At 51.1% G+C, this 19,513-nt stretch overlaps 1 protein-coding gene across 1 annotated transcript; it reads right to left on the reverse strand.

Annotated features, from left to right (window-relative positions):
• Positions 1-4,923: 4,923 nt before the first annotated feature.
• On the reverse strand, positions 4,924-19,147 carry VPS52 (VPS52 subunit of GARP complex). Its single transcript, XM_001925393.6, has 20 exons — positions 19,055-19,147; positions 18,190-18,274; positions 17,984-18,036; positions 17,737-17,812; positions 16,960-17,027; positions 16,502-16,677; positions 15,962-16,112; positions 15,587-15,687; positions 15,338-15,470; positions 15,173-15,230; positions 14,703-14,836; positions 13,944-14,099; positions 13,400-13,518; positions 13,010-13,133; positions 12,632-12,727; positions 12,445-12,552; positions 12,186-12,251; positions 6,547-6,658; positions 5,941-6,059; positions 4,924-5,631 (listed from the first exon to the last, which is right to left on the reverse strand). The coding sequence occupies exons 1-20, from the start codon at positions 19,142-19,144 to the stop codon at positions 5,485-5,487; spliced, it is 2,172 nt and encodes a 723-aa protein (XP_001925428.2). The 5' UTR covers positions 19,145-19,147; the 3' UTR covers positions 4,924-5,484.
• Positions 19,148-19,513: the final 366 nt, after the last annotated feature.

A 19,513-nucleotide genomic window follows, 5' to 3' on the forward strand; every position in this document is an offset into this window, starting at 1 on the left:
AAAAAGACAAAAAAAAAAAAAAAAAAAAAAAATTTTTTTTCAGAGAAAGGATGAATTGGAAAAGGACACTGGATTGTCAGGAACATTCATCTGCTCCTTCAGGACTCTTCTGAGAGAGCTGGACAAGAGCCAGCTGTTTGTTTTTCTACAGCTACTTTGAGAAAAAGGGAGGAAAGGGAAAAGAACGGAGGGGGAGGGAAAGAGGGGGAGAGAAGAGAAAATTGATGGTGAAAGAAAAGGGGGAGAGAGAAACAGATGAAAGTATTTCCAAAAGTCCAGTGAAACACCATCCTGCTTGTGACCTTCAGGAAAGAGCAGAGGACTTGGCTGCACTTTGAAATGAGGACTGTGGGTGTCTCTGAAGTTGCTGCAAGCATCACAGTCCTGTATTTCAATCAGTGTGTGGAGAGAGTGGTGAAATCCACTTGGATGTGGCCCTGACTGGAAAGAGTGACCCGGGTCCAGCCTGAAAGGGCCATGGCTCCCTCTGTTGCCGAAACTCGGCCTCTGTCCACAGAGTTTGGGGTGAAGGAGAAAAAGATAGTTTATTGCTTGGCCAGGCAAAGGCAGCCACTGGGGGCGAATGGCTTCAAGTCTGTGTCCTCCTTCGGAGGGAACCAGAGATGGTCTTACAATATGGAAGTGAAAAATAGGGCCACAGATAAGGATGGGGGGATGCAAGCTTGCATTCTTCAAAGTGTGTGTGTACTGGCCCCAGGGCTGGTTCTGGTGGTCCTCCTTTCTGGAATGAAGAAGAATGCTTCCTCGAGCAGTTAGCAGCTTTCATTTGTTGGGGATTTTAGTTCTGCAGAAGAATTCAAAGATTGTTATGTGTGTCTTTGAGGAGGACCCAGGACCCTGCCGCAAGGCCACACTACGGAGTCTTGCTTGTTCCTCCCTGGTTTCGGCATCCCCTCCCTTCTCTGATTAGCCCCCTGATTAGCCCCTACCCTTAGGAGCTTTTCTTTTAAATTCGGATTAAACATGTGTGTCTATAGTCTTTGCAAAGGAAAGGAAAGGAAAGGAAAAGAGTAAGTTATAAAACACTTGTATTTGTTGAAAGAGCCTTGCAAAGAGATGGTAGATTTGGGAGGACAGTGTTATTGGTCTCATTAAAGAAATTTCACCTTCCAAAGAAAGCTTGCGCCCTGTGACCTGAATGGGGCAAGTGTTTTTAACGCGCTTTAGAGAAGGATGCTGACGCAAATAATGGTCGACTTTGCTAAAGTCATGTATCTGGTTAAAAATCGAGAGTATGGCAATATTTTTATCTCTTCATTCTCAGCACAGAGTGTTTTCTTCTCAGCTCTGCTACCTCACCCTGAACCCAAGTCAAAACACCTGTTAAAAATCCTGCATAGGAGTTCTCTCTGTGGTGCAATGGGATCAGTGTTGTCTCAGGCCCTGGGATGCAGGTTCGATTCCCCAGCCTGCCACAGTGGGTTAAGGATCCAGTGTTGTCACAGCTTCGGTATAGGTCACAACAGTGGCTCAGATCTGATCCCTGGCCTGGGAACTCCACATGATGCAGGGCGCCAAAAAAAGGGGGAAAAAATAATCCTGCATAAATCTTTGTGGACACTGCAATCTAAGGCAATATTAGTAAACAGTTTGACGAGCTGCAGCACATACTGTAGATCTTGGATTTGAACAATAAGAACTGATGATTACATGTCTCTTAATGATTGCAAATTACATTCTTGAAATAACCATGTTTCCCAATTGCAAACTTCCTTATATTGTTCTTTCTTAATATGAGGATTAGAGCATATTTGATTATTCCTTTTTATTAACATATTTTTGACAATGTAGCACATTTTTATGAACTCTGAAGCAATCTACTCTGGGGATTACAAGTATTTCTTTTCCTTGGATTTTCAAGAATTGAGATTCTTGGCCCGTCATCTGAGTTCTGCACTCCAGTAAATAGTCTGGATAATCATAATATTGAGGGAAGGTCATATTTGGAACTAATTTTTACTTTGGCTTCGGCTTTTACAGAACATGTACTCAAAATTCCTCTGAAATGCGTGTAATCACTCAGGTTTTTGAAGCAAAATTAAAAGATATTATTACTAAAGCTTGAAAGCTAGAATAGAGGGTAAAAAGGTAGTAACTACTTTTTTTCAAACCTTGTTTAGACCTTTTTTCAAACAAAACTGGCACAAAATACCTTTGAGACAACGGGGAAATTTGAGTATGGACTGGTATTACATGATACTGTTAGTTTGTTAATTGCTTTTTAGGGCCGAACCCTTGGCATATGGAGGTTCCCAGGCCTAGGGGTCAAATCTGAGCTGCAGCTGCCAGCCTACACCACAGCCACAGCAACACCTCAGATCCTTAACCCACTGAGTGAAACCAGGGATCACACCCACATCCTCATTATGGACTATGGACTAGTCAGGTCCATAATCCACTGAAGCACAACAGGAACGCCTTAGTATCATTTTAAAATTCTCTACAGACAACGCACCCTCTAACTGCCTTGGAAAAATACTGAACTTCAGTCTGAGGTTACTGCAAATAGAATGTTCGAGTTCCCCTTATGGCACAGTGGAAACGAACTGGAATGGTATTCATGAGGATGCAGGTTTGATCTCTGGCCTTGATCAGTGGGTTAAGGATCCCAAGTTGCTGTGGCTGTGGTGTAGGCCAGCAGCTGTAGTTCCAATTCCACCCCTAGCCTGGGAACATCCATATTCCCTGGGTGCAGCCCTAAAAAGGAAAAAAAAAAGCAAAAAAAAAAAAAAAAAAAAAAGAGAGAGAGAGAGATGGGCTGTGTCTTTGCAGCACCAGGATGCAGGTTCCATACCCGGCTAGGCACAGTGGGTTAAAGGATCTGGTACTGCAGCTGCAGTGTAGGTTGCAAGTGCAGCTCAGATCTGATTCCTAGCCTGGAAATTCCATATGCCATAGGGCGGCCAAAAAAAAAAAAAAAGGAAAAGAAATAACTTCGGGACAAGTTGAGGGCACAGAGGTGTAGAAATGGAGTGATGTGTCCTTCAAGGACGGAGGTCCCTTAGCATCCTCGGGCACTGTCACTACCCATAAGGATGCCTCCAAGTCCTTCCTGTATGACACTAGGAAGGACAGGGACCCAGGTACCAGGCACAGATGTGAGCCTGAAATGAGGACACTGACAGCTCCCCCCACCCTACCACCCCCCCGCAAGGAGTGACCCCCTGATGCGTCTGCTCTGTGAGGCCAGAGCGTGTCATCAGCAAAGGGAAGAAATGAGGGAGAAGTTGGAGGGCAGTGGTATCAGCCAGAAGTTGGGAGTTTCAGCCCAGTGTCTCAAGGACCCATGTAAGCCCCGGGACAGGATGTTTCTAGGCTGAAGGGAAAGTCTCTCGGGTTGCTTTAGCCTGAAGGGGGCGCGGGAGGAGTCTCGCTGCCTTGGGCCAACCAGGCAGCAGAAATGCTAGTGGCTTGGGCCATGGAGACCCTTCCCCTGGTAGATGCTGCCCCCTGGAGGCCAGCAGAGGTATCTCACGCTGCCCTGTCTCCTTTTGTGCCATCCTGAGACTGTTGGTCAGAGGGCTCCTGCGCGCTCTCGGGCAGTTCGACCTCAGTACCCCCTGGCTCCAAAACGGGAGCCTCCTCACTCTGCAGCAGTGACCCTCAGTGAGGCCTGCAAAAGACTGTGCTTGTCGGAGCATGAACACTGGGGCTGGGGATAGCTAGGGGCAGAGAAGGTCAGAAGTTGGAAAACCAAGGTGCCTACACGCACATTCCTTCTCCCAACCGAGGTCGACTTCGATGAAATCGCCTGTCTCGGCAATCTCCTTTGTGGGATATGCAGAGACGCAGAGATTCCCTCTCTGGGAAACCGCTCTGTCTCCCAGGTCCCAGCCGTGAACCCTCCTGCTCTCCTCGAACTGCGCAGGGATCAGGTCAAATGTGAGAACGTGAGGCACCCCTGGTGGGGGCGAGGGACAGGAAAGAGAGGTGATGGGACAGCAGACTCCTGGGGCAGGCAGGCCTCTGGGGATGTCAGGTGTTCTGGCATGCCGGGTGAGCCAGGAGGCCCGCGGGGAGGAGAGGAAGTGGCGGCGAAGTGGTGAAGTCAGGGAAGGGCGCTATCCTGATTCCATCCCTGTGGTGTCTGAGCCAATCAGGAGCCGCTCTGAGTCTCCAGCCTCCCTACTGACTCGGGAGGCGGAGCTGAAGCTTAGAAATAGGGCTCCCAAAGCCAATCAGCGCGCTGTTTTTGGAGACAAGGCGGCCTCGCCACACCCCCTCTGCACGGGAGCCCATCGACAGAGCCCGCCACTACCCCAGCTCCGCCTCCCGGCGTTCGGGCCCCAAGCAGCGCCCTTTCCTGCGTGTGTAGGAGCTGCGTAGTCGCTGCCTTCGCAGCTGGCTGGTACCGCACCCAGACTGCGAGAAGCCACTTTTCTTTCACCACCCGCTGGGGGGAATGAGTAGGCCCCAAATTACCATTTTCTCCTGACTGTCCAGGCCTTCCCCCTGGGGATCCACAGGAGTCTCCAAGTCTCTCCCTCTAGAGAAGGCGCAGGTCAACCCAGAAATGGATAGACTGTCACAGTGCAAGCCTGGCCCAGCCCCGCCCCAGTAGTCTGCGTGCTGCAGCCTCCGGCAAAGAGCTAGGAAGCAGACAGTGAAGGAGAGGAGGCAACCCTAGGGGTCAGCTGGAGGAGGCAGGAGGCCAGGTAGCCCTTGGATGCAATGCCTGAGGCCCACAACCCTTGATGCATCTGCCATTATGACCAGGGGCCACCTTCCTCCACTCCCCTAAAACCAGTAGCTAGAGGTCAGAGGTTACTATGCCCCTACTTTCTAGACACCCACCAGAAGGGATGTAGGCCCAGGAGGTAGTCAGAGAGCAAAGGGACCCTGGAGCAGAGATGGGGCTAAGTGAAAGTCCCAGGAGGAAGGAGAAAGGAAACAGGCGAAGGGTTTTATGTCATATTAAACATTTATTGTTTTCTGCAGACTGACCTTGGATGGAGTAACTCTCAAGCCAGGAGGGGACTGGTTAGTGTTCAAGTTGCTGAGATCTTAGGTCAAAAAGCTACAGAAAAGGATCACTTTGAGTAGGAAAAAAAAAATCAACTGTTATGAGGCAGTCTCCCCTGCTACACCAACTCCAAGAGCTGAGGCTTCACACCTGACACCAGGGGGTAAGAGCTGAGTGAACCAAAGATGTGGCAGCGAGGGTTTCACCAGCAGAAGAAAAGGGCAGGGCGGTGTAGGGGGAAGAGGAATGAGAAAATTGGAAAAATAACCAAGGTTATTTTGGAAGCCCAGGGGGGAGTGGTCCTGGAAACCTGAGGACAGGAGGTTCAGAAAGCCACGGTGACCCAGCTTATCCTGAGGAGGCAGGTGCCTGGGGTGAAGGCGGGTGCGGCATGTCAAGAGCCTGCATCCTCAAATTTCTTCTGGCCAGGGGCAAACCGGAAGGGGGACCCCGAGGGAAGAAGTTCATGGGGAGGGCCGGTGGCTCCAGCATCTGGTGTGTCAGAAGTTGGGCTTGTGCTTCTTGAGCTCCACCATGAGGTGGTGGATGTTGATAAGCTCAGCACGGGCTGGGAGGGCTCGGAGCTGGGGCTGGGACAGCACACGGTGGAAGCGGTGGTAGAGCTGGATCAGCTGGGTTAGTGCTCCCTGCTTGGAGAAAACCACCAAGGGATGAGGTATGGGGTGGTACCAGGGTGACGATTAGGATCATGTCAGGGCACAGGACTTGGGGTCCAGATGGAATGAAAATCAAGGGTCACTTGTATGATTCTGAGCCCAGAGAAAGGGGTGGGGGAGTTCCATGGTGGCTCAGTGGGTTAAGGAGCCAGCATTGTCACTGCTATGGCTCAGGTTCCATCCCTGGCCTGGGAACTTTGGCACGCCACGGGCGCAGCCAAAAAAGAAAAGCGGGGGGAAATCAGTGGTGGGTGGGTGGGACTGGGGACTGCAGGTCACCTGGATGATGCTGGTTCCATTCCTGAAGTTGGTGAAGCTCCGCATGACATCCTGGCTCAGGGACTCCACAGACGACTTCCAGGAACTGCCAAAGCCCCGGATCAGCTGAGTAACGCGGGCTGGTCGTGGGGGGAGAGGTAATAGCCATGTGATGTTTGATCCCTCTAGGCTCTCCACCAGGCACCGCCATCCTCACCATGCAACCCCTTTTCACCAACCCACCCTTCCCTGCTCTACCACTGCCCCCCCACCCCCCGCAATGTGATCTGCATCCTCAAATTTCTTCTTTCCTGGGAGTTCCCTTTGTGGCACAGGGGAAACAAATCCAACTAGGAACCATGAGCTTGTGGGTTTGATCCCTGGCCTCGCTCAGTGGGTTAAGGATCCGGTGTTGCCGTGAGCTGTGGTGTAGGTCACAGACGGGGCTCGGATCTGGTGTTGCTGTGGCCGTGGTGTAGGTTGGCAGCTGTAGCTCCAATTAGACCCCTAGCCTGGGAACCTCCATATGCTGAGAGTTCGGCCCTAAAAAGCAAATAAAATAATTCAAAAAAATTTAAATTTCTTCTTTCCCGTTCACCTCTCACTGACCCCACCCACCCTTCTTACCTTCTTCCCCTCGGAGTCGTTCGGCTTGCCCACGCTCAATCAGGGCCTCAGCTTCCTTCACAAATGCCACCAGACCCCCAAAAGGGGGAGATAGCAGCTCTTCGATGAATTCCTGTAGAGACACACACACACACAGTCGAGTTTCCTGATGTCTGCAGGTCCTCCCAGGTCTGGCGTCATGACCACCTGGGTCCTTAGAACACTCCTGTAACAGCACAGCTCATCTCTAGAAAGGTCTCCCAGAGCTAAGGGAAATCTCCAAGGACTACCCTCCTCAAAATAATTAATTCATTAAATGGTTTACAAAATGGAGCTGGGAGCAGAGGGCTGGAACCAGGGAAGTGGGCAACTGGGAGAGGCAGGGCTGCCAGAGGTAAGTGGCCATGGCCACCTGCTACCCAGAAGCTGAGCGGGATGCCAGCCTTGAGTGGGAAGCTGAGCTGCCTCTCTCACGAGAGCCTCTAACAGGTGGCAGTGTAGACCCAGGGGGAGGGCATTTTTCAGTGACTGTAAAAGGAGATGCCAACCTTCTCTGAAAAACCCTCAGTCCCAGCGCAGGGCCCTGGGACTCCCCCGATTAAGGTCAAGGAGAGGAGTCAAAGACCAGCAGTCGTAAGAAAGAGACTACCAGGAAAATTAGCACAGACAGTACACCCAAGAGCGCCCAAGACAGCCAACGTTACACTGCCACATACACAGCAGCTGGGCCTTCTGTATGAAATGTTCAAAGAAATTAAAGATACAGACACACACATGATCAATTCACAAGATTAGGAATGGACAGCTTTGAAACAATGGAATTTTAAAGAAATGATTTAAAAGTAACACTTTTTCTGGGAGTCCCTGTCATGGCGCAGTGGTTAACAAACCCAGCTAGGAACCATGAGGTTGCAGGTTCGACCCCTGGCCTTGCTCATTGGGTTAAGGATCCAGCATTGCCATGAGCTGTGGTGTAGGTTGCAGACGCGGCTTGGATCCTGCATTGCTGTGGCTCTGGTGTAGGCTGGCGGCTATAGCTCCGATTAGACCCCTAGCCTGGGAACCTCCATATGCCTTGGGAAGCGGCCCTAGAAAGGGCAAAAGACCAAAAAAAAAAAAAAAAAAAAAGGTAACACTTTCTTTGGTCACACCAGCAGCATGTAGAAGTTCTCAGGCCAGGAATGGAACCTGGGCCATAGCAGCAACCTGAGCTGCAGCACGACAATGCCAGGTCCTTAACCCAGTGTGCCACCAGGGAACTCTGCATCATATTTCAATTGGACAGCACCAGTCTAGACTTGGATGAACTTTAAGCTCTCAATCCAGCAAAAGAGAAGTTCTGGCAGCAGAGGAATGGAAAGAAGGAAGGGGTGCCCTGGGCTTTGGCTAGCAATCTGTCCCATGACACCGAGCAGCAGCCCCCAAAAAGGCCAGGGAGCGCTGGTGACAGCTGGCTCCCCACCATAGCAAATGCCTCAGTGCCTCAGCTGCTCCCAGCAGGGTCCACTGGTTGTGGGGTCAGAGGGCAAGGGAACTGCACTTCTGAGGAAGAACTGATATTCCCTCTGTCCCCTAACTGTGCAGGTAAGGACAACAGCTTCCTTTCTCAGCCATGATACATGTTTATGTTACTAAACAGAGAATGGAATGGGAATGTTTAACCTACAACTAACCAGATCCCTGGACAGAAAAAAGACTGGAGGAATGTAAGGTTAAAAAAGATACTGGTTCGGAGTTCCCGTCGTGGCTCAGTGGTTAACGAATCCGACTGGTAACCATGAGGATGCGGGTTCGATCCCTGGCCTTGCTCAGTGGGTTAAGGATCCAGCATTGCCATGAGCTGTGGTGTAGGCTGCAGACTCGGCTCGGATCACATGTTGCTGTGGCTGTGGTGTAGGCCAGCAGCTGTAGCTCTGATTCGACCCCTAGCCTGGGAACCTCCATATGCCTGGGTGCGGCCCTAAAAAGACAAAAGACAAAAAAAAAAAAAAAAAAAAAAAAAAAGATACTAGTTCTATAGGCTGGCAGCTGTAGCTCTGATTCAACCCCTAGCCTGGGAACCTCATATTCAGTAGATGCAGCCCTAAAAATCAGACACACACACATACAAATACTGGTTCCGGGACTGTGGCGCAGTGGTTAAAGAATCTGACTAGGAACCATCAGGTTGCGGGTTTGATCCCTGGCCTTGCTCCGTGGGCTAAGGATCTGGCATTGCCGTGAGCTGTGGTATAGGCTGCAGATGGCGGCTTGGATCCCATGTTGCTGGGGCTCTGGCGTAGGCCAGCAGCTACAGCTCCTATTGGATACCTAGCCTGGGAACCTCCATATGCCGCGGGAGTGGCCCAAGAAATGGTAAAAAGACAAAAAAATAATAATACTGGTTCTGGGGGAGGGGCAAAAGAGGGGTAAGGTTAAGGGACTAAGAAAGCCAAACTATTATGCATAAAATAAATAAGAAACTAGGGAGTTCCCCGTCATGGCTCAGTGGTAAATGAACCTGACTAATATCCATGAGGACATGGGTTCAATCCCTGGCCTCGCTGAGTGGGTTAAGGATCTGGTGTTGCCATGAGCTATGGTGTAGTTTGCAGGTGTGGCTCAGATCCTGCATTGCTGTGGCTGTGGTGTAGGCCAGCAGCTACAGCTCAAATTCAGTCCCCAGCCTGGGAACCTCCATATGCCACAGGTGCAGCCCTAAAAAGACAAAAAAAAAAAAAAAAAAAAAAAAAAAAAGTAAGAAAATAAATAAACTAGAATACTCCCTCGCACCATACACAAACATAAACTCAAAATGACTTAAAGACTTAAACATAAGATACTATAAAGATACTATAAAATTCCTAGAAGAGAACATAGGCAAAACATTCTCTGACATCAACCATACACATGTCTTCTTAGGTCAGTCACCCAAGGCAATAGAAATAAAAACAAAAATAGGCCAATGGGACCTAATCAAACTCACAAGCTTCACATAGCAAAGGAAACCATAAAAAAAAGACAACCTACGGAACGGGAGAAAAGAGTTGTAAACGATGCAACTGACAAAGGCTTCATCTCCAAAATATACAAACAACTCATACAACAGCAAAAAAAAAAAAAAAATCCACAATCGAAAAAGGGGCAGAAAACCTGAACAGACAATTCTCCAAAGAAGACATACAGGAGTTCCCATTGTGGCACAGCAGAAACAACTCCAACTAGGAATCATGAGGTTGCGGGTTCGGATCCCTGGCCTTGCTCAGTGGGTTAAGGATCCGGTGTTGCTGTGAGCTGTGGCATAGGTCACAGACAGCTCGGACCCCGAATTGCTGTGGCTGTGGCATAGGCCAGCAGCTGTAGCTCCGATTAGACCCCTAGCCTGGGAACCCCCATATGCCGCAGGTGCAGCCCTACAAAAGACAGAAATGGCCAAAAGGCACGTGAAAAAATGCTCAACATCACTAATTATTAGAGAAATGCTAATCAAAACTACAATGTACCACCTCACACCGGTGAGAATGGCTACCATTAATAAGTCTACAAATAACAAATGCTGGAGAAGATGTGGAGAAAAGGGAACCTTCCTACACTGTCAGTGGGAATGTACCTTGGTACAGCCACTATGGAAAACAGTATGGAGGTAGCTTAGAAAACTAAATATAGAACTACCATATGACCCAGCAATCCCACTCCTGGGCATATATCCAAACAAAAACTCACTGAAAAAGATACTGCATCCCTATGTTCACTGCAGCACTAGTAACAAGAGCCAAGACATGGAAACAACCTAAATGTCCAACAACAGGTGAATGGATTAAGAAGACGTGGTACATATACACAATGGAATACTACTTGGCCATAAAAAAGAACAAAATAATGCCATTTGCAGCAACTTGGATAGAACTAGAGACTCTCATGCTAAGTGAAGTAAGTCAGAAAGAGAAAGACAAACACCATATGATATCACTTATGTGTGGAATCTAAAATATGGCACAAATGAACCTATCTACAAAACAGAAACAGACTCTCAGACATGGAGAACGGAATTGTGGTTGCCAAGGAGGAGGGGCAGGGAGTGGGATGGACTGGGAGTCTGGGGTTAGTAGATGCAAACTATTACACTTAGAATGGATAAGCAATGAAGTCCTGCTGTACAGCACGGGGAACTATAGCCAATCACTAGGGACAGGACATGATGGAGTGTGAGAAAAGGAACGTATCTATACATGTTTGGGTCACTTTGCTGTACAGCAGAAATTAGCATATCATTGTAAATCACCATACTTTAAAAAATAAGCAAGGTAGAAGGATATACTGGAAAACACAGAATAAAGTAAATATTTTATAAGAACCATAAATGGCACATAACCTTTTTTTTTTTTCTTTTTAGGGCCACTCCAGGTGTTGCTGTGATTTAGGAACCCACAACATATGGAAGTTTCCAGGCTAGGGGTCAAATCAGAGCTGCAGCTGCTGGCCTATACAACCCACAGCAACGCCAGATTCCTGACCCCCTGAGCGAGGCCAAGGATCGAACCTGCATCCTCATGGACACTAGTCAGGTGTGTTTCCACTGCACCACAACAGAAACTCCTGGCACATAACCTTTTAAAATTGTGACTCCCTGTGTTGTAGACCTGTAATTTACATGAGATTGTACTTCAAAAATATCTCCATTTTATTTTGTTTTAATTTTTGTCTTTTTGCCTTTTCTAGGGCCGCCTACGGAGGTTCCCAGGCTAAGGGTCTAATTGGAGCTATAGCCACTGGCCTATGCCAGAGCCACAGCAACGTGGGATCCGAGCCGCATCTGCAACCTACACCACAGCTCACAGCAATGCCGGATCCTTAACCCACTGAGCAAGGCCAGGGATCGAACCCGCAACCTCATGATTACCAGTCGGATTCATTAACCACTGAGCCACGACGGGAACTCCTTTATTTATTTATTTTATTATTATTTTTTTTTTTGCTATTTTAGGGCCACACCTGTGGCATATGGAGGTTCCCAGGCTAGGGGTCAAATCGGAGCTGTAGCTGCCAGCCTACACCACAGCCACAGCAACCCAGGAACTGAGCTGCATCTGCGACCTACACCACAGCTCATGGCAATGCCAGATCCTTAACCCACTGAGAGAGCGAGGTCAGGGATCGAACTCTAACGGATCCTAGTCAGGTTTATTGACTGCTGAGCCACAAAGGGAACTCCAATATCTCCATTTTAAAAGTAAATAAAATTTAGGAGTTTCCATGGTGACTCAGAGGTAATGAACCCAACTAGTATCCAGGAAGACATGTTTTGATCCCCGGCCTCACTCAGTGGGTTAAGGATCCAGTGTTGCCATGACCTATAATGTACGTCACAGACACAGCTCAGATCTGGAGTTGCTGTGGCTGCGGTGTAGGCCGGCAGCTGTAGCTCCAATTCATCGCCTAGCCTGCAAACTTCTATATGCCGCAGGTGCGGCCCTTTAAAGCAAATAAAAATTAAAATAAATTTAAAAAAAACACAAAAATAAAATAGACCAGTAATGACAGCCTGGTCTGAACCAAGTGTTACAAAGCATTACAATTCCAGTTCTGTGTACCTGGAGTCCACTAATTGCCACTCCACACCCACACTCTGAACAAAAACAAATACGGCACACAGGTCCTCCTTCCCTTCCCCACACCCCTACCTGTGTCCGAGCATTGAGCAGCTGCTGGAAACTTTCAACCTCTTTGCTGTCATCAGCAGCCCTCTCCTAAGAGGAGACAGAGCAAAACCTAAGGTTGTGGAGAAGCCGCATTTCAAGTCTGCGAGCCCCTCCCTCCCACGTTGGCCAGACGCCGTGCCAGGTGCCGAGAATCAAACACTGAACGAGGTCAGCAGGGTCTTGGCTCTCACGGAGCTGAGAGAGCGGTGGGGGGCCCGAAGGGAGCCAGAGGGGCCCTTACCATCAGCACGCCCAGCATCATGTCATAGTTGTTGATCAGAAACACAAGCTGCTCCTTCCTTGAGGAGAACTCGGCTGCTACTCGGAGGACAAAATTCTCCACCTCCACCTGAAAAAGTGGCAGGAGGCGGTGACTCGGAAGGCAGGGGCCTTCTGCAACCCAGCCACTGCCCTGCCCCTGCCCTCACCTGTAGCTGACCCAGCAGCTGCATCGTCCGCTCATTGGGAATCGTCTGATTGATGCTGACGAGGGCAGAGGAGAACTCTGCATATCGGCGTGTGATCTGGGAGGCAGAAGGCAGGAGAAAAAAATCCTACCTGTGCCCTGGCCCAACCAACAAGCCCCTGGAAGCCCTTGAAGCTGGTCAAGCAGCCTCTGGGTGACTCCCGTCTCGGATCCCTCCCCACCACCGTGTGTGTCCCATTCCAACCCAGTCTAATCATACTCCTCGCTGCTTCTCACCCAGTGAAGCTGCATATGCTGCACCATGACCATGACCCTGGGCAACCCCATGGCCAAGCGTGGAGCCCTGCTTCCCAAACCAGTTACCCTCGCCCCCCCTCACATAGTGAGGCCGAGTGTCCAGCCCCCCGAGGCGCTGGGGGTCAGTGCTCCGGACGCTCTGGACGTTCATCTCCAGGATCAGCTCAAACCGCGGCCACAGCAAGGCAAGCACCTGTTCCCAGTACCTGTGGGCTTCGCCAGAATCAGAGATAGCAGCAAGGAGCACAGGGGTGGGGAGGTGGGGTTGGGGTGTGTGCGGGCACCCTGACCGGCACAGGGGCAGGAGGGTGTGAAAGCTGGGTCTGGAAGCAAGAGCACTGCTTCCCAGCAGACACACAGGGACAGGGCCAATGGGATGAGGCCACTAGGAGCCCAAGGGTCAGGGCAGGTGTGTAGGAGACCAAGAGCTCAAGGCTGGTGGGGGGGGGCGTCGAGAACCAGAATTCAGCACCTGTCCAGGGCGGGGACATCCCTCTTTGCTGCAATGTTTCGGAACCGGAGAACAATATGGATACAGAGAAAAACCGCTATGGCATCGTAGCAGTCGGCCAGGTAAGACTCCAGGTGCTTCTGTGATTTAGGAACAGGAAGGGGATTGGAGGATTGTGTTTGGGACTCTGTCATTCAAGTGGCTACAGACAAATGCACGGGCTCCTCTGGGGATGTGGGGGGGGGGACGATCTAAAAGGAAAATGCTCCCTCCTTCCCTGCCCACCGATCCTCTGCCTTGCTCACCAGATCTGTGGTCACAGGCCCATCACAGCACAATTCAGGGCTGAACACCAAGGTTTAAGGGCCCCTGAGTTTTCAGGTGCTATTGCCTGGTGTGGGTCTGCGGCAGGGGTGTTCTGGGAGACCCCAAGCTGTGGTGGTTCCATGGGGAGTCACACAGCTTTAGAAAGAGGGCATCTGGTTGCAGTCTGTCCAGAGCCCTGACCTCAGTGATGAGTAAGGAGGACCTGGAGGGCAGAGAGCAGGGGAGCCAGGGCACTTACCAGCGTCATGCTGAGGGTGCGGCCCATGACAGCGTGGAAGAGGTCGTGTGCAGCCGGGCCAGACACCACGAAGAACTCGCAGATGAAAAGATATTCTCGGCAGGAGTTGTCCAGGAGGGCATAGTGCTGGCTGCGGAAGAGTGCCTCAAAAGGGTACTAGAAAAAAAATTAAATTAAATTTTAAAAAAATAAAATAAAAAAAAAAAAAGGAGTTCCCGTCGTGGCACAGTGGTTAATGAATCCGACTAGGAACCATGAGGTTGCGGGTTCGATCCCTGCCCTCGCTCAGTGGGTTGGCGATCCGGCGTTGCCGTGAGCTGTGCAGGTTGCAGACTCGGCTCGGATCCCGCGTGGCTGTGGCTCTGGTGTAGGCTGGTGGCTACAGCTCCGATTAGACCCCTAGCCTGGGAATCTCCATATGCCGCGGGAGCGGCCCAAGAAATAGCAAAAAAGACAAAAAAAAAAAAAAAAAAGGGTACTAGGAGGGGAGGGAAAAAGAGGGGAGAGAGAAGGGTTGACGTGGCTGAAAGACCAGGAAAGCTGGGCAAGGAGAGCACAGGAGGCACTCCCCTCTAACCCGAGTCCAGGCTTCGAGAGGGCATCCTGAATGGGGACTGAAGAGGTGGGGGCACAGGAGGAGAGCACCCCCCACCCCCCGCCTGCCGCTGCTGCTGCTCCTGCCCCCACCCCCAGGCCTGCCTCCTGACCCGGTGACTGGCCGGGGGATTCACTCAGGGGTCTGCCTCCTCCTCCTCCTACCCTCTGTTCTCCCCGCTGCGCTGTGTGCGGCACAAGGATGGGGGCTTCCAGTTCAGTGGGCGAGATGACGGAGCCACGGGTCCCCAGGGTGAAAATGGTGTTCCTGCTGCGGAGGGACGGCTTTGAGAAGAAGCGTGCAGGGTCACAATCAAGGAATACAGTACTGTCACTGCAGTGATGGAAGATCAAAGCCTTGGGAACTCCATTGGGCCCTGGCAGCCAGACAGCCTCAGCATCCCCCAGGACCAGGGCCCCACTTCAACGGATGTCTGCAAATGGGCCCCAGGGAGCCTCTCCACCCCTGACATGACATGCAAAACAACACATCAAAGTGATTTGCGCATTTTCTTGAGGGAGAAAGTCATAGCTTTTATCACGCTCCCAGAGGTGAGCAGCAGAGCCCCAGAGGCTGGACCCAGAAGCCCCGCCCGCCCCAGGCCCAGCAGGAGCGGTCCTCAGCTGCAGGATATCTTTCTTTGCTGTGTCCTCCACGCCCATCAGATCATCCTTCTCAGCGACTTCCTCATACTAAAGAAAAGAGAAAGGAGCCCTGGTACCCAACCCTTTCCAGAGTGCAACAAGAAAGGGCTCTCGGCTCTGAGCCAGGGCAGGGGCCGCCTTTCTCCTGGCCTCACCTGCACCTTCATGAGCCGCCCCAGGTAGGAGCGGTAGTAAGACAGGTACATCTTGCTCAGCGTCTCCACGTATTCGTCCCTGACCTCCTTGGCCGTGGCCCGCTCATTGCCCAGCAGGAACTGATAGAAGAACCTGGAGTGGCAGGGACGGGTCAGCCCCGTCACCTGCACCACCAGACACCACGCGTGCTGCGCAAAAGCTGGGAGTCCCCCCCTCCCCCCAAGACGGTCTTTCGTTCAGGTGGCCACCTGTACTTCAGTAGGGCCGTTTGGGGGATCTGATAGTTGGTCATTGGTTTCCTGAAGGAATAGATCTTCTGAAGGATGAACTCTCGGATCTTTGTTACCGCCTGGACACGGAGGACCAAACACAGGGTGTGAGGCTGCAACCTTCTCACTGTTTGGGAGGCACTGAGGGATGTAATGAATGCTGAACACAGGAGGAGAAACAGCAGAGAATATCTCTTGCATATTTAAGACCCTTAGGGAACCCAGAGAGGTGAGGATGTGCCCTGCCAAATAAAGGCAGGGCAAGGTTTTCGGGGACAGGCTACGGGAGACCCAGGGTGAAGGTCTCAGGGACGCTGGTTCAGGAAGTCTGGACAATCCACCCCCATGCACCACCTTGACCCGGAGCCGGTCCAGCACGCCCCTGACATCTGCACAGGCCGCTGTGCCTCTAGCCTCCTGCTCCCGGACTGCAGCTGCCTTGGCATCCAGCTCCTGCAGCTGTTCCAGGAACCGGGGCTCTGTCACTGGCGCCTCCAGAATTGCCCTGGGAAGCAGAGAGGGATGGGATGGGTTAGGAGATCCAGACATAGCTAGGCCCTAACCACACCCCTTCCATCCAGCCCATCTCCTCTCCCTTCTTACGCTATATCAGAGAGTCAGGGCACATGTGTACCAAGTTTCCTGTTCCTGGACACACACACCTCCACCACCCACAAGCCTTGGACCCCCTCACTACATGCCTGACCCTGGATGATTCCTAATCTTTGATGCCTAAAGCACATGTCAAGGCTAGAAAGAGTTGTCAACCCACTCATCAGTTTCTGAAAGGAACTTGACGACCTGGAGCCGGAAGACCCACGAGATAAGCAGGGCAGGTCACTCCAGCTCATCTACTTGCTGTTGACATCATGACCATTCAAACTGGTGACTCACGTGACCAGAGCAGAGGGCACCACCAGACCATCGACAAGCTCCCCGAGCTTCCCACGGACAGCCTGGCGGTTTCGAAGCCTAATGTTCATGGCTCCTGACTGTTCCTGCAGCGTCCGGATCTCAGAGCTGATGGAGCTGAGGTCACTCTGAAAAGCTCCCAACATTTGCTCCATGCGCTGGGGGGAAGGCAGAAGTGTTGCTGAATTGCCATTGGGTTGGGACGGGATGAGGGAATCACCCAAGTCCATGAGGGTAGTGGGTGCTGAGGGAAGAGGTACCCCAAAAGTCCCTGGCAAATAGCATTCATCACGGCAGCAGCAACAAATAAAAAAGGCTGCTGAGATCATCCTGATGGCAACTCAAATGGTCCCCACCTGAGGCTAATGACCTAGAGAATGGTACCAGAGACCATGACCTGGGTTCAGGGTTATCAGGGGTCCCAGGTCAGGGTTATTAACCTCAAGGACAGCATCGCAGGCTGTGATCTGATTGTGCAGAGATGCTATGTTCTCACTTTCTTGGATATCTGACCACAAAAGTCAAGGCCTTACTGTGCAGATAGAGCTCCTTGGACCAGCAGGACCTCTCCTTCTCTCTTAGCTGATGGAGGGCAGCTGTGGCGGGGCTGTCAGCACCATGCCCCACAAAATACTCCTTTTTTTTTTCTTCTTTTTTAGGGCCGCACCCACAGCATATGGAAGTTCCCAGGCTAGGGGTAGAGTCGGAGCTACAGCTGCCGGCCACAGCCACAGAAACACCAGATCCAAATTGCATTTTCGACCTAGGCCACAGCTCACAGCAACACTGGATCCTTTTTTTTTTTTTTTTTTTTTTTGGTCTTTTTGCTACTTCTTTGGGCCGCTTCCGCAGCATATGGAGGTTCCCAGGTTAGGGGTCTAATCGGAGCTGTAGCCGCTGGCCTACGCCAGAGCCACAGCAATGCGGGATCCAAGCCGCATCTGCAACCTACACCACAGCCCATGGCAACGCTGGATCGTTAACCCACTGAGCAAGGGCAGGGACCAAACCCGCAACCTCATGGTTCCTAGTCAGATTCGTTAACCACTGCGCCACAACGGGAACTCCAACACTGGATCCTTAACCCACTAAACGAGGCCAGGGAGTGAACCCGAATCTTCAAGGACACTATGTTAGGTCCTTAACCCACTGAGCCACAATGGGAACTCCCAAACGCCCGTTTTAGTAACACCACCCTTCCCTCTGCCAGAGGATACAATCACGAATGGATTTCTGCTCAATCTGCTGTAGCTCCAGTTCAACCTGCTTTGAATAGTGACGGAGATCCACACCCTGGAAGAGCATAAACACGATGGGTTGGGGGGGGCAGTCAGAGAAGGGACACTGCAACAAAGTCAACAAAGGATTTGGGGAGAAGACATTAAGATATTACACGAAGAGACTGTTTTCTTCTTTGAGGGGAGGGTGAGTGGAGGGGCAGATTAGGAGAGCAGAAAACCTCACCGTTTTAAGAGCTTCCTTTACTAACTCATCCTCCAGATTTGCCTGAATGTGAACTGGAAAGAGAAGTTTATCATAAGGGTCCAAAGGGCTCCACAGCGCCCGCTACCCACATCCGAACATCTGCACACCAATTCCTGCCTTATTACCTCCAGCCCCCATGCCTCTTAAGATGACAGGCACTGCGGCCACCTCGTGCCATCACTTACCATCAACTTCATCCAGGATGAATTCATCAGAGGTGAGGTCCAACTCTCCAAGTTGCAGTGGCTCCTGGAGACCTGGACCACCCCCCTGGAGAGGGGCAGGTTAATGGGAAAGGGAGGGGGAGAACAAAATATAATGGGGAGAGAGGACTTTCACTGGGAAACCAGAGAGAAATGCTGAGTCCAAAAAATTCCAAAATCTCATATTGTCCCAATCTACTCATTGGGGCTGATGGGTAGGGAATATGACAAGGAGCCAGCAAACCCACAGAGGTGACCAAATGAGGAAAATTAGGAGATGCAGGGACAGAGCAGAACTTGCAGTTGAACTTAGGGTCTCCAGACTCCTTCTATCTTAGATGTTCTGTTACAATCCCCGTGGGGAGCTCCAGCCTTTCTAGAAATGTCAGTTAACACAGTGTTCACCATCGTGCCAGGTGTCATCCTACATTCACCTAATCCTAACCGACAACCTCTACAGTAAGTCTTATTTTTTCACTTTATAAGTGTTAAGAGTGATGACACAGAGAGGCTAGTTAACTTGCCCAAACACACACAGCATAAGTGGCTGAGCTGGAATTAGAACCGAGGCAGTCTGGCCATGTTCCTAGCATTTACTCTACACCGCTTCTCTATCCTGCGCAAATATCTGGAGTTTAACTGAAACTGTGGCCCCAGAACCTAAGTATCAGCCATTCTAGTCCCCACTTTGGTCCAGGTCCGATCCGGGGAGGGGTATGGAGAGCCAGACCAGGCAGCATCACCGGTAGCAGCCGAGCTCCCAACCTTGCGCGAAACCCAGCCCAGACCTTTCTGACGTGAGAAGACCGGACGAGACTCTGGAGGAGAAACAGCCCTGCGTCCTCACCAGTGGGCCCTCCTCCTCCTCCATATCTGAGGCCCCGGACCGCAACACCAGCTCCCGGGCGGCTGCCGCCATGGTAGCAGCGGCAGCCATTCCGCGCAGCCCCACTTCCGGCAGCTGTCGGGCAGGTCCGTTCCCCTGAGTGGAACTGCAAGTTCTGGGGCGTGATGCACGAAACCGTTCCCAGATATTTGAGTTAAACAGACTGCCTCTAGCTCTCCCCTTTTCTCTAAGCTCTTCGCCCAAGTCCAAATGGAAACTGAAAGTCTTAAAAAGAGAATCTCAACCCGGAACTCTCGTGGCTCTCACGCGCAAAAACTTTACGATCTGTAAAGAGAGACGGCACCGGAAGTTGTGGCGCGCAGTTCTGACTCAGAGGCCTAGCCGGCTCAGGTACAAGGAGTTTCCGGAAGCGCTTCGCCAAGGTCGCTCCGCCTCTTCCGCCTGGAAGCTATATAAGAA

Source organism: Sus scrofa, chromosome 7 (genome assembly GCF_054392235.1).
Source record: "Sus scrofa isolate SSC_HxYL_T2T_F1_AM1 chromosome 7, Sscrofa_HxYL_maternal_Yorkshire_Landrace_v2.0, whole genome shotgun sequence".
In the NCBI taxonomy this organism is placed as follows: Eukaryota; Metazoa; Chordata; class Mammalia; order Artiodactyla; family Suidae; genus Sus; species Sus scrofa.